General features: G+C 41.3%; 2 protein-coding genes across 2 annotated transcripts; one reads left to right on the forward strand and one right to left on the reverse strand.

Annotated features, from left to right (window-relative positions):
* Positions 1-1,874: 1,874 nt before the first annotated feature.
* qars1 (glutaminyl-tRNA synthetase 1) lies at positions 1,875-9,800 on the reverse strand. Its single transcript, XM_008289515.1, has 23 exons — positions 9,604-9,800; positions 9,108-9,258; positions 8,483-8,592; positions 8,324-8,399; positions 8,172-8,236; positions 7,905-7,958; positions 7,475-7,535; positions 7,308-7,382; positions 7,120-7,205; positions 6,941-7,027; positions 6,761-6,860; positions 6,582-6,660; positions 6,268-6,507; positions 6,046-6,138; positions 5,799-5,936; positions 4,709-4,796; positions 4,460-4,606; positions 4,238-4,339; positions 4,049-4,141; positions 3,183-3,310; positions 2,894-2,960; positions 2,664-2,789; positions 1,875-2,521 (listed from the first exon to the last, which is right to left on the reverse strand). The coding sequence occupies exons 1-23, from the start codon at positions 9,712-9,714 to the stop codon at positions 2,471-2,473; spliced, it is 2,328 nt and encodes a 775-aa protein (XP_008287737.1). The 5' UTR covers positions 9,715-9,800; the 3' UTR covers positions 1,875-2,470.
* A 455-nt stretch (positions 9,801-10,255) lies between these two features.
* ogg1 (8-oxoguanine DNA glycosylase) lies at positions 10,256-12,918 on the forward strand. Its single transcript, XM_008289516.1, has 7 exons — positions 10,256-10,538; positions 10,661-11,025; positions 11,127-11,306; positions 11,779-11,957; positions 12,075-12,222; positions 12,334-12,383; positions 12,471-12,918. Exons 1-7 carry the CDS (start codon positions 10,429-10,431, stop codon positions 12,681-12,683), a joined length of 1,245 nt encoding a protein of 414 aa, XP_008287738.1. The 5' UTR covers positions 10,256-10,428; the 3' UTR covers positions 12,684-12,918.
* The last annotated feature ends 1,185 nt before the right edge of the window (positions 12,919-14,103 follow it).

The following is a 14,103-nucleotide window of genomic DNA, read 5'->3' on the forward strand; positions in this document are numbered from 1 at the left end:
AGACCAATAGGCAAGCGATTTGTAACTCTATCGTGTTGTCGCGGGATTTCCATCGCATAATGTCGCGGTAACTGGCGTTTACGAGGCAGTCCGTTAAAGGCGACACACGCGGGCAAAGTAGCCGGCAAGATCGGGTAGATGTCAGTCCACCTTAAAACGCAGTTATGCCAGACAGACGCTCCTAGTGGTTCACTGGCTTCTGAAACCTTTAAGGTGGTCCCAAAGAGATACGCTGAAAATTGGGGTGGTGCACGGGAAGCTCTGGGCAGTTGAGGGTTAATTCCCACGCGCTGCACTTCAGTACGGTCTGCGTCTCTTACACTGATGTCGGTTATGGACCAAATATGTTTAAGTGTATTTACTTCAACTATGAGCTTTGTTTTGCTGACTAAGTGAAGCGGTAGAAAGTGTGGTTTTCTACTAGTTTAAAATCCACTGGGATAAAACAATTTCACAACCAATAAACTGGTGTACTGCTCCTTTACATTTAAATTTTGTTATACACAATTCTTTTCCACTGTGCATTAAGCAATGAACAGGACTGGCTCAATATTACATCTTCTGTCAATGTTTTGATTTTTTTTTGCTTTACACAACTGCTAAATCAGCCACTAAAACCAAAGCCAAAAAATAGACTATTAACAAACTAAACTAATATTAACACACTAAGTCAAACATATATTAATAAAATATAATAGGTGGATATTAGTTATGGGCTGCAAGGTGGTTCGGTGTTTAGCATTGTTGCCTCGTAGCAAGACGGTCGCCGGTTCGCGTCCCGGTGAGGACAGCCAGGCTCTTTCTGTGTGAAGTTTGCATGTTCTCTTCAACCAGTATACAAATATATGCACTCTACACAGTAGCATATTTGTCATTTGATTGGCAGCAGTTCACAGGTTATGTTTCATATCTGCATTCTTTACACATACAAACTATAGCCCACAAAACGCATGTTTCTTCTTTTTTTATATAGTTATTGCGGTCTTACCTTTACCTTTAAATAAAGCCCATGCTCCGCTCCTTCTGGACAAAACATCCGTTGCTTTTTTGTAAAAGTCTCTTTATCTTCCTTCGCTGCACTTGACTTGCTAACTGTATACTGTACCTAGTCTAGCTTGCTGTCACTTACTCTGCAGCCACGGAGTCACAAGAAGCATGTCTGGGATCAGAGCGCCCCCTGCCATGAGGCCAGAGAACTGCCTGCCTCACCTGGAACCGCTTCTCAGCTGTTTATGATCGCTCAGCACACGAAACACTACACACATACAGTTGGTAACAAAAACACTGTACATTATTATATACATCAGCTGAACTATGGAGCATCAGTTCACATATTAAATGTGTTTGAACCGTGTTATTGGCGACATCCAGACAACAGCACTGTCACTGCAGGCAGCCAGCGGAGTTAGCGAGGGATTGCGCAATACAAGTGAGGCACAGCTCGCCGCTGCCTCACCGGCTTCTCTTCCAAGCATTTGAATGGGACATTGCGAAAATTTTGCGATTTTGAATTTAAAAATCGTCAAAACTGACGAGGCTAAATGAAAAAATAATTACTTTATAGTACAAATCACTGGATAAATATGACCATTTCAATTATTTTAGCATCATATTGTTTTTTCTTTCCGTGATGTCAGTTTCTCCCCGGTTCTCCGGCTTCCTCCCATAAGGTCCAAAAACATGTTGAGGTTAATTGGCGATTCTAAATTGCCCGTAGGTGTGAATGTGAGTGTGCTTGGTTGTCTGTCTTTAAGTGTAGCGCTGTGATAGGCTCCAGCCCCCTGCGACACCAGTGATGATTAAGCGGTGTATAGATAATAGATGGATATGAAAACATAGTGTGTTGCTACATCACACCATTAACAAAGACAAAAAAAAATAATAGCATTTTTTATTCCTCTTTCCTGTCAAAAAGACACATGAGCACCTTTTTTGAGTTTAAAAAACACATGGTGGTTTGGCAGTGACTCACCACCATCACAAGAAGGTCATTTATGGCATTTGGGAGGATCTCCTGTGTGTAACACCACCTAGGAGTCTATATAAAATTTTCATTGATGAACTATGATCAGAGTTGCAAACATTCAATCAAGAAAACAGTAATAAATTAATACTACTGTAGCAGATGTAAAAAATAATCAAGATGCCTCTGAACACTGACTGGACAAGCATTGGGACAGGTCAAAGCGGTACTGCAGTGATTGCTTTTTGCCACAGTGCTCTTATAGAGAATTCTCAAAGAAAAGCCAATAAATAAAATGAAATTTTGAAGTTTCTGTGAAATAAATGAATGCACAGCAACTGCCGTTTAGAAATACAGGCATGCAAATATTACAGTATCTCATTTGACTCAATCTCAGTCTCAACAGTCTGTGCCCTTGCTGACATTACACAGTCAGTGATGCAAACAATTCGGACATGTGTCTGTGGGCTCATGGGAAGAAGGAAGTGCAGCTTGATCTTGAGTCAGTCAGATCTTCCCAGGGTCTTCTTTGAGGGTGACAGTTCTGTTGAAGACGAGCTGCAGTGAAAGAAAAGATTACAGTTGTAGTTTGTGTTCATATTACAGAAATGATGTAACAAATAATTTCTTTATTTATCCAGCTTTGGTAAGAGAGCATTACGATACAAAACTGTTGTAAAGTTCCTTCATCTTTCTGTACCTTGTCTGCAGTGCTGTCAGGGTCCAGAGAGAAGTAGCCAACTCTCTCAAACTGAAATTTGTCAAAAACTTTTGCTCCTTTGACTGAGGAATCCACTAAGGCACTGCTGATCACTTGCATGGAATTCTAAATGACAAAAAAAAATTAAAAAAAATCAGAAATACATTAAACGATCATTACATCCATCGACACATCCCAGTTAATTCAGGCAAGCCCTCAGAGGTACTCACAGGGTTGATGTCACTCAGGAAGCCGTTGGGAACTTCAGATGGATCCTCTGGATGTTTGTGCAGGAAGCTGCAAGGAAGATGATGTTTGACTAAGTGAGTTTTGTAAATAAAACTTGTTCTTACATAATGGTTTCTCATTTTGTCATGATCGTGTGCTCTTCTGTTGTATTTATGCTGCTAATCCAAAGAGCTGCTAAACTGCCTTTAGTTGTTTTTTAACAATGACAAAGATCTATTCTATTCTAAAATAAGCGCTAGTTGTGAAAGACAGTGACTGTTTGTGACTTACAGTCTTTCATAGAGACGCACTTCACACACCAACGGCTGGCTGACCCAGTGGATGAAGGCCTTTGGTTTCTCTGCAGTGTCAGAACTGCAGCAGGTCACCTCCAGTTCCACCACTTTACCCTGAGTGTCCTGAGAAACAGAGTTGAAGAAAGCCATGTGTACATGAACCATATAGTGCGTAAATATATATATTTTACTAAGAGACGTCATAAAAATAAATACATCCAAAGGGAAAGGGAATCACAACAAGGAATGTAGATTCACAAGATCATTTTTTTTTTTGTTTTTGACATTTTAGGTTAAAATAATCCCTGAGCAGTATTACAGATAACATAAAGTCACAGTAAAACATCAGTTAGTGTATTTCTGTTACATAATACTAGCTACTTTCAAGTAAAACAGAATTGTATATTGTAGTTTTGACTGAATTGCCTGAATGTGGCCATCTCTGTGAGGTTACTGAACGATTCTGAGGTGTAGAGGACTGTTAGAATCACACACATTGCTCATCTGTGTTGTGTAGTCAGAAGGCCGATAAATGAATAAATCAGATCTCAATGACCTTCTTTGCGAACGCAGACAAGATTTTTTCCCAATTGTGCAACCTTTTACTACCTAGCAATTGATTGATTGATACAACAGTTTAGAGTTTTTGTATTTTTTTTAAATCCTCGAAAATATTGCAATCGGAGAATGTGAGGGAAAAGAGAAAAAGAGGATGAGTTCAGTTTTGACACATTCGGAATTTATATTTGAGAGCGATAACTGACCAAGCAGCACAGCAACAAAGGAATACAGCTTGAAAAATGTATTTTTATTTTCGCTACGTCTTTAAGCGCTTCTGACCGAAACCACTTTGAGTCTTACCTTGATGACCTTCTGGACAGAGATGACGTACCCAGCATGCCTCAGGCCGACAGGCTGTTCTGGGGTGAGACGTTTGTAGCCTTTCTCCATCACCTGCACAAGGAGAGGAGTGCATAATCATGTTCTGTCCAATATCTAAAAACTGCAAAGGAAGACTACCAAGTAGACCGTGAGGCATTTCTCACTAACCTCCCTGAAGTCACTCTGTTCAATGAAGATGGTGCGTGTAAATGGAACCGTGTGGATGCCCTTGGCCTCATTGGCAGGAAAGTCTGGTACCCTTACATCTGACTGAAAAGAAAAGAGGATGACAGTGGGAGGCTTTAGCACTCGTGAGGTTAAAAATCATGTAAAAGACACAATATAGGAAGACATCAGGGATCACTGTGCATTTTTAAGCAGTGTACAAACCTTTGAGGCTGCAGCAAGGTTAGTTATTGTGACTTTGAGCGGTTCCAGCACAGCCATGGCTCGAGGTGCTGTGTCATTCAGCACATCCCTCACACACGACTCCAAGAGGTGGGGCTCCGTCGTTGTCTGGGAAACTGTGACTCCCACCTGCATAAGAGGCAACATATGATTACACAACAGCAACATGCTCTTAAATCTAATTACTTGTTGCATCATCCAACGATTCGTCGCTCCACCCATTCTGCATACCCGAGCACAAAAGTTGTTGATTGCCTCCGGAGGGAAACCTCTTCTCCTCAGCGCAGTCAAAGTGAACAGTCTGGGATCATCCCAGTCTCTGCATTTAGAAAAGACATAGGAGTTATTCCCCACAGTCTCTGTAGAACGAAGATCAAGTGATTGTCAAAATGCTGCACACCAAATCACAATGAGGAGCATATATGATTAGTATTTACTCATTATGGTTATGGCTGACTTATCCATGTGCTGCAGGTAATAGTGTTTAACGTGGTTGGGAGGACTCGTGCCTTATTCAGAGATGAAATTCATAAGATAGCTGAGTTTATGCAACTGTTAACATGAGGTCTTTTGGTTTTTTACAGTATTACCCTAACTCAGGAAATTTACAGAAAGAGCGAGTGGTTACTCTTTCCACACAGTAAATTTGTAAATGGTGTGCATTTATATAGCGCTGTTTTGTTGTTTATATTATAAACTCAGATTTTAGTGTCTTACTCAAGGACAGTTAAGCATGTGGACAGGAGAGGACTTGGATCAAGCACTTGAATCACTTGATCCATTACTTCCCTACAACCAATATTTAGCATTGCAAGTCTTACTCGAATGTTGTATGCATAGCGTATAATTTCGGAATTATTCTTGCCAACTATATAGTGGATTATTGTGGGTGAATTATATAATTCAGTGGTTTACATTTAGTTTTCTCAGAAGCAAGAAAAATGTTATGACGTTTCCACTTAGTTCTGCACAATGTGGACACTGCTGTCACAAAGTAAGCCATAGAACAAGGTCTACACAACACTGTCAGTCTAGATTGTGCCTGCCTTCTTTTTTAGGGTCCGAGGACCCCTACTTGTTTAATATTTGTTTTTTATCAGAAGCTTTTCTAGACATCTTGAGGACTACATATGGCCCTATAGTTTTTAGCATGTAAGCTACAAAAAAAAAAAAAAAAACATATATCTTTTGCTCTCCGCACCGTTTGCTCTTGCAGGTTTTATGTATCTAAAAGTATCGATGTAAATATGGGCAGTGTGGAAGTGGAAGAACAGCACTGCGATTTTTGCATAAAAGTGACTCCGGTAAAGTGCTATTTTACCTGACAACACCAGTCTCAACCAGTTTGATGATTTTCCTCTTGGACACAACAGTGTAGGTGAGGTTGAGACGCCCATATTCCCACTGAACAGGACAGTACACATCCAGAGCATTACACAGCCAGTAATATGATGAACGCCTGAGAAACAAAGATAGGAAGAAAAAAAAAAAAAGAAAAAACAAAGTCATCATACAGAAGGCTCCTGACAAAGTTTGAAATTAGTTAATGCAGATTAAAGAATTTATACCTGGCTTGAAACTCTTTGGTGCACAGCGAATGTGTAATGTCTTCAATCGAGTCACACAGACAGTGGGTGTAGTCATAGGTGGGGTAGATACACCTGCAGGAAAAGACAAGTTAAGCGAGTAAAGTAATGCAAAACTTGTTGTGAGTAAGACATTATAGTTAAATGAAACTCTGGATGATAAAAAAAAAAAAAAAAAGGACAACAGTTTAGGTTTTCACATACCATTCATCTCCTGTCCGATGATGTGCCGTGTATTTGATTCGGTACGCCACAGGGTCCATCTTCCCGTCCTCCATGACCATCTTCATCCTGAGTGTGGCCTCTCCCTCTGCAAACAAGCCCTTCTTCATCCTCTCAAACAACACCAGTGACTCTTCTACGGGTCGGTCTCTCCATGGTGAAGGAGGAACGTTGTGGCCCTTCAGCTCCTCACCCTTCTGATGGCACACATACGCATGACCTCTGAGGGCAGATGAAAAAATGAATCAAACGCCATCCTTCCCCACATTTTCACAAACTGTACATCCAACACTCACCTTCGAATAAGATCCACAGCAAGTTCATAGAGTTGCTGGAAGTTGTCAGAGGCGTGCGTTACAGCGTACGGTTCATAGCCTGTGTAATACAGTGACACTGATAAGTAACTGGCTTGGTAAATGTATAACGCACCTGACAGCACTTTCGCAAGATCAAAATAAGTGTTGATTCATCTCACCCAGCCACTCCACCATGTCCTTGATGGCAGTGAAGTACTTCTCCTCCTCCTTCTCAGGATTTGTGTCATCATATCTCAAAAAACAAATCCCATTGTTTGCCTACAGAAGAAGAAAAGATTGAAAGCTGCACCAGAAAGGATTTCACAGCTTATGTGAAACAGGACAAAAACAACTTGTACCTTTGCATAACCAAAATTGAAGTTGATAGCTTTGGCATGTCCAATGTGAAGGATGCCATTGGGCTCAGGAGGAAAACGGGTGCGTATCTAAAGAAATTCAGACAAATTAGTGAAAGTGATCATTTTGAAGTGAGCATGTTTCGTTTCCAAAAGTTAGGGCGACTAAATAAAGTTTGTACCTGTCCACCAGTGAGCTCCAGGTGCTTTTTAAGCAAACTCATTGTGTTTGGTGTGATCACATAGCCCTCTGTTTTGTAATTCTCTCCTGTTTGATGAAAGGCAAAAGATGAAAAATGAACTCAGTTAGAGAGACTAAGTTTTCAACTTCCAACGAGATGTCATTTCAGAAGTCGTAGTATTTTCTCACCTGTTTTGTGGAACTTCAGTGCCTCCCCTCGAAGCTGCTCCATCAGCGACTTTCCCTCCCCAGAATTCACATCACCTAAAGAACCAATCAACATCGTTAAAAGACACGCAACTCAAAAGAAACTCTGAATTCACTCCTGTCTGTTGCCCACTTTGCCTGCTGCTTACCATTCACGGCCACCTCCTCTTTCACTTTCACGTCATTCTCTGTTGCTTTAGCTTTCTGTGGCTGCAAGATAATGAGTTATGAGCCACAAATGAAAGTAAAACATTCAGGAAGCAGCGATTAAAAGAGCAGTGTATTCCCTTTCTTGTACCGTGTTAAATGAGAAGATTAATGGTCTTATATTGGTACAGTCAATATGAAACTAGAATGAAGATAAGATGGAAACAGCTAGCCTGGCTCTGTCAGGATAATAAATTATTTTCACCAATGCCTCAAAAGCTCACAAATATCACATTATATCTCAGGTATTTAATCTGTACAGAAACAACAAATTGGGGTTTTACAGGAGGTTATGTGTTAGACTGTCTCATGAAAAAAATAAATAAATATTGGTTTCAGAAATGTTCCTGTAAATGTCGTGAGCTGTCTTACCTTAGGTTTCTTCTCCAGATCAGCCTCTGTTTTGGGTCCTAAGAGGTGTAGAACCTTTAAGACAAAAGCCAAACTTTATTATGTTATAGAGTAAGAACAACTTCATATGTCAGTCAGAATGATCTTCCCAACGTTGCCAACCTTACTTTGTTAAGCTCTATGTGATGACATATGTCGTAAACTGCGCTATACAAATAAAATTGAATTGGACTGAATGACAGACACACTAGTATTAACAAAATTCTCTCTCTTTTTTTGTAAACACACCTGCATGTCCACCTCATTTTTGATCACCTTTCCATCAGCCCATTTCAGAGCAGAGCGAGCTTCACCTGGGACACAAAAAATTATACATTTTGTTTGTCTGCTCGGCTTTAATTGGTGTGATTATATTTAAACAAACAACTGTGAGATCATACCCATTAGCAGTCCCATGTTGTAGCGGTACCTCTCTTTTAACAGCTGATCCTTGTGCTTCTTGACCACAGACTCAACCTGTGCAACATTCCACTGTCACTGAGCACACCACGACAAATAAAGCTTGTAAAAAGACACAGATCGCAAGATCATGCACTTACTGCATCCTCAATCTGCTCTGGTGTTATGACAATGCCCACTCCACATGCTTTATCAAACTCCTTCTGGCTGATGGGGTCTTGAGGATGACTCTTCACAAACTCCAATGCAGCTGCAAAGAAATTGGTGGCAGAAAATCAGGTTGCAGGCAGGCACAGGAATTATTTTATCCAGCATTTGTGTCTACTCTTGTTCATACAGACAGTCCATACATCAGGTCAGTGCTCATTCTCTGAGCTTACACAAATGGTCACAATGCCTCTGAACTTAAATTGCTACCGCACCCTGAGTCTCCTTCAGCATTGGATGTGGTTTTTGGGATATTTTTCTCTCAGTATTTTATAGCTATTTAACAATTGTTAGCCTCAAAGAGAGCTTGTGTCAAGTTTACTCAGATTTGATTCAGACATTTACATGAGCAGAGCAGCAGCACTGGATTCGAATGAAGATCATGTTTAAATAAATAATTGAAAACCTGACTTGGTCTGGCTAAACTTGGGAATGCAGTACTTTTTGTGTTGCATGAACGACTAGAAATCGGTTTCACACATCCTAGGAATAGTGCAAATGTGTTTTTTTTAATACCGTTGCTTCATTTTGTTTTGTATCACACATTCAAAAAATTACCTGCCAGTTGCAGCTCTGTGCAGATTTTGCGCAGAGCGATGCTTTCGGAAAGAAATGTCAGGCGTTTGGTGTCTTTAAGGCGAGATGCCATGCTGTACAGTAATGTACCCATGGCTTTGTCCACTCCTGACGCCCCATGGACACCCTGGGCCTATTGAAATAAATTAGCAAAGACAAGTATTATTGCTTTTCTTCTTTAAAACCTGTGTAATGAAAATCGGTGTCAATGCTTTCCTTATATTTACACTGACAGTCTGCAAACAAGAAGAAGGTGAAAATGAAAGTATAACTATGCCACAACACGCATAAAAGTTATGAGAAGGGTGTACAAATATAGTCAGCTACATGGACACCAGTGAACACATTACTAAAGTGCATTAAAAACGTAGAAAAACAGAGGGTGGGTACCACAAGGAAGCAATTTAAGTGAATGTCAGTGACATTTCACAGCTGTCCCTCCAGGCAGCTGAGTTTCCCCATACACGTCAGGTCGTACCTGAGTAATTGCGCTCTTCAGGGCAGAACTCAGCGCTTCATTCTTCAATGTTTCCTTCGCTTTCTGCTCACTGAGCCCAATAGAAGTGAAAAGTGTCAATGTATCCGCCATTAGTCCGCCGTATTCACCGGATATATCCGAGTCACACAGACACGCTACCACCGCACACGGCTTTTCTTCTCAGGGGAAGAAGCAAAGGACGACTTCCTGTACGCCAGAAAGAAAAAAACGACTTAGAAAGAATATCAACCAATAGGACACGGCGGGCAGAGACGGAACTGACCAATCATAAATAGACTTGAGTAAAGTTACCGCCTACTACAAGCCAGAGAGCCAATCAGCGGTTGTGTTGACATCAGCGAGGAAGGGGCGAGTCCAGTTAGTGTAATGTTGCATCAGATTGATATTTTAATATTTTTTCTGACTATTGTTATTGAATGTAGGATCATAGTCGTTTATCATTTAAATTAGGTTAATATTCTTGAATTACTGTCACCCAAAAATGACACTTTTTGAAAACTTTTCTTCGAGTATAGACATCTTGCTCCAACCCGGGGTAAGGTCTTTGTTGTCCATCATTATTGATAGAAATAAACTAAACTCCGCGAAAGTTATTAACACTCGCCGGTGTGAACGTAAACAGTACAGTGTTAACCCCGTAAACTCACTTTGCACAAATGTATATACTTACTTACTAAAATAGTCTGCCGATGCGACTGCACACTGCAATGCGTTTTATAATACCAGAACACTGTAGTTGGTCATTTTACACTTGTTTACGTCTCTAAACGATCAACAGGGGAATCTATTAGCATCAAAACAGGAATGGCTAAACATGCGGTGTTGTTATCGGGGGGCAAACTGTGGAGATCAATGTCTTGTGCAAAGTCAGAGCTGCGTTTAGATCTCACTCTTGCCTGTGGACAATCTTTCCGGTAGGTTGGTCAAACTCAGACATATCTTTTTTAACATCAACTGCATCACGATCGCCACAGGTTTAGATCTAGACATAAATCATTCTCTTTGTCTCTGCTTTAACACATTTCTCATCACACAGCTGGAGAGAAACTGCAGAAGGACATTGGACTGGGGTGATGAGAGGGCGAGTGTGGACTCTGACCCAAACAGATGACACTCTTTGGTACCACGTTTACAAAAACCAGGACCAACAGAAGGAGAGAGGTGACAGGGGGAGCACCGCTGATGTTTCTTTAGAGGATGAAAACAAGGCAGAGAAGACATTCAAATGTGATCTGAAGAAAGAAGTGGAGGAGCCACTGGCTGTTACTTCAGTACAGAACAATGAGGAGGAAGAGGAGATGCTGAGAGATTACTTCCAGCTGGATGTAAAGCTTGGGGATCTATACAGGGAGTGGGGAGCAGCAGACTGCCACTTCAAGCACATTGCAGACATCTTCACTGGTCAGTGTGTTTGTGCATGCATAATATCGCTTATTACGACATAGTAATGACTACATTTGTGTTACCAGATGTGTTGAATATATTGTTTGGTCTTTTGCCAGGTGTGCGAATGCTGCGGCAGGACCCCACTGAATGCCTGTTTTCCTTCATTTGCACCTCCAACAACCACATCTCACGTATTCAGGGCATGGTGGAGAGACTGTGTGAGGCTCTGGGCGCCCCGCTGTGCCAGCTGGATCAAACTTCATACCACGACTTTCCTGCCCTGTCTGCACTTGCAGGTGCTTGTTTTTGCCACAGTCCCTACACGTCTATTGATTATCTAGTCAACAACACAGCTTTTGATTTTTACAATTGTCAGGAGGACCGTGGGTCTCTTTAGTCTCCAAATATATTATTTGTCTCTTTACTTCTGTCATCATGTTAGTGTCCAGTGTTTAAAAACATAGCCAACCAAGAGACCCTGGTTTCAACTTTGGTTATATTGCAGAAAAATAGAGAGAAAGGATCCATATAATTAATAGTTGAGTGAAATCAAAATCTGGAGCGCAGGTGGAGAGAGGTGACAGTGCCTAATCACTGGATAGGCTGCAGGTGTGAGAGTGTGGGAGCATCCTCCTCCAGCCGGCCCTGCCCAGCCTGGAACACAAAAACACACCCAGCCGAAAGCACAAGCACCAAACGAAAGGCCCAAATAATCACAAAATAAACAACACTAATCCATACTCATCACATCTATATTATGATTGGCAGACAGCAGCGTAGAGGCACGCCTCAGGGATCTCGGGTTTGGATACAGGGCTCGGTTCCTCCAGCAGAGTGCGAAGCAGATTCTAAACACCCATGGGTCTCAGTGGCTTGACGGTTTGCGCAGAGTCCCATACCTGGAGGCCCGTGATGGTCTTCGTACTCTTCCTGGCGTTGGTACCAAGGTACGACAGGAAGAGAGCGTGTTTGCCTCATACAGTCAAACAATATTCATGTACAAAGAACCTATGAAGATCATTGGTAACATTAAAATGTAATCAAGGCTTTGTGTCTTCTTGCAGGTAGCAGACTGTGTATGTCTGATGTCCCTGGATAAGTCGGAGGCTGTGCCTATCGACACACACGTTTGGCAGATTGCCAAGCGAGACTATAAATATGCTGCTGGCAGTGGACAAAAGAGCATCACAGATAAGCTTCACAGAGATATTGGTTAGTATTCACATACCTGCTTAGTGGTTTGCTTCAAAGGTTACACTGATTGTACACAGCAGGTAATGCTCATCTTCAGCTGTTAACACAGTGTTGAATATTTCTACACAGGAGATTTTTTTAGAAAACTGTGGGGACCTTATGCTGGTTGGGCACAGTCGGTGAGTGTTATTATCCAATAACTGCCAATGAGTTTCTTTTGCAGTCAATCCCCTTTAACCACAAAGTATCTCTTTTTTGTTTGTTAGGTGTTGTTCTGTGCAGACCTCAAGAAGTTCCAAAGCCTCAAAGAAATGGCACATCTGAAGCAGCCAAAACAAGAGGATGTAGAAGAGAGAATAGCTGCATGCAAGAAACCGAAAATGAAGAGAGAATATAATGGAACTGTGAAGAACCTGAAAACCGAGCCGGCATGTCACAAGAAAGCAAAGATATCTGTCAAAAAGGAGAAGGTGGGATGAGGTAAACAAGCTTCTTACATCAGGATTTACATCACTTTATATTACCAAACATTTTCACACACCTTTTCTGATTCAGCTGACTTATTATTCAGAAACATGACAAAAAGCAGATTATTGTGTACAATTTCTCAGGTTTATTGGGTGTTTACTGTAACATTTGGTTTGACTACTATCCTATGAGTTCACTGCTACAAATAGAGATTTTTTTTTTTGACAATAAAGATGAAATATTTCACATGCTTCTTTTTATTTACTCTTACGTATTTAGTGGGGGCTGCAAGGTGGCTCGGTGGTTAACACCGTTGCCTTGTAGCAAGAAGGTCGCCGGTTCGCCTCCAGGTGAGAACACCCGGGATCTTTCTACGTGGAGTTTGCATGTTCTCCCCGTGCAGCGTGGGTTCTCTCTGGGTTCTCGGCTTCCTCCCACACAGTCCAAAAACATGTTGAGGTTAATTGGTGATTCTAAATTATCTGTAGGTGTGAGTGTGCTTGATTGTCTGTCTCTAAGTGTGGCCCTGGTAACCTGTCCAGAGTGTCCCCTGCCTTCACCCTGATTCAGCTGGGATAGGCTCCAGCCTCCGCAACCCTAGTGAGGATTTAGCAGTGTATAGATAATGGATGGATGAATGGATAGATAAAGGATGGATGGAAGTATTTAGTGGGGAAACTGTTGTTTAGTTCTGCCAAATGTTGCCAAAAGTGGCCCCTAGGTGGCAGTACACATTAGAAGATGCTGCTCTTCAAGTCAGTGTGGCATGCATAGACTGTCTATGATTGCACATGCTTTTGCCAGTTTCCTTCTCTTTTTTTTTCTTCTTCTTTTTTTTTTTCAAAACTTCAGAACAAATTGCACTATTTCCCTGGGTGAATACTTTCTGTCAAGCCTCCTGGCTCTTGTCACACCATTTGCCAACACATCTTGGCATTTGTGCGCATGTTTGAAAAGGTCAAAGGATGCACACAAAAAAATATTAAAAAATGTAAAAATGGCGCCAGAACAGTATTCTTCTCTGTTGGATCATAAAAAGTCTTTTGACTGGGAGGTTGTGAAGTGTCATGGTGTCTGTATGTTTATCTATAGGCATTGGTTGACTGTGTCAGCTGTTTTTTTTATAGCAGGGATTGCAGTTATCTGCTGTCAGTGCTTGGGGCTAGAGTGACTGTCTCTGGTGACAACATGTTCATGTCTGTTGGGGCGTTTGACCTATTACTGTCCCTCTGCGGCAATGACTGAGCAATATTTTAGTTTGTTTAAAATATATTTGGAGAGGAATCTCTAAAATGTTGCAAAAAAATACAGGAGTCACATATCCTATTTTGAGAAATATTTTCTGACATATAGGCTTAAATGAGTGGATACATTTTGCGTGTAGTTGTTGCATACGTGCATATGTCCTGTATGTCCTGAGACGTCCAGAGA

This window comes from Stegastes partitus, unplaced genomic scaffold (assembly GCF_000690725.1).
Source record: "Stegastes partitus isolate 25-593 unplaced genomic scaffold, Stegastes_partitus-1.0.2 Scaffold620, whole genome shotgun sequence".
Lineage (NCBI taxonomy): Eukaryota > Metazoa > Chordata > Actinopteri > Pomacentridae > Stegastes > Stegastes partitus.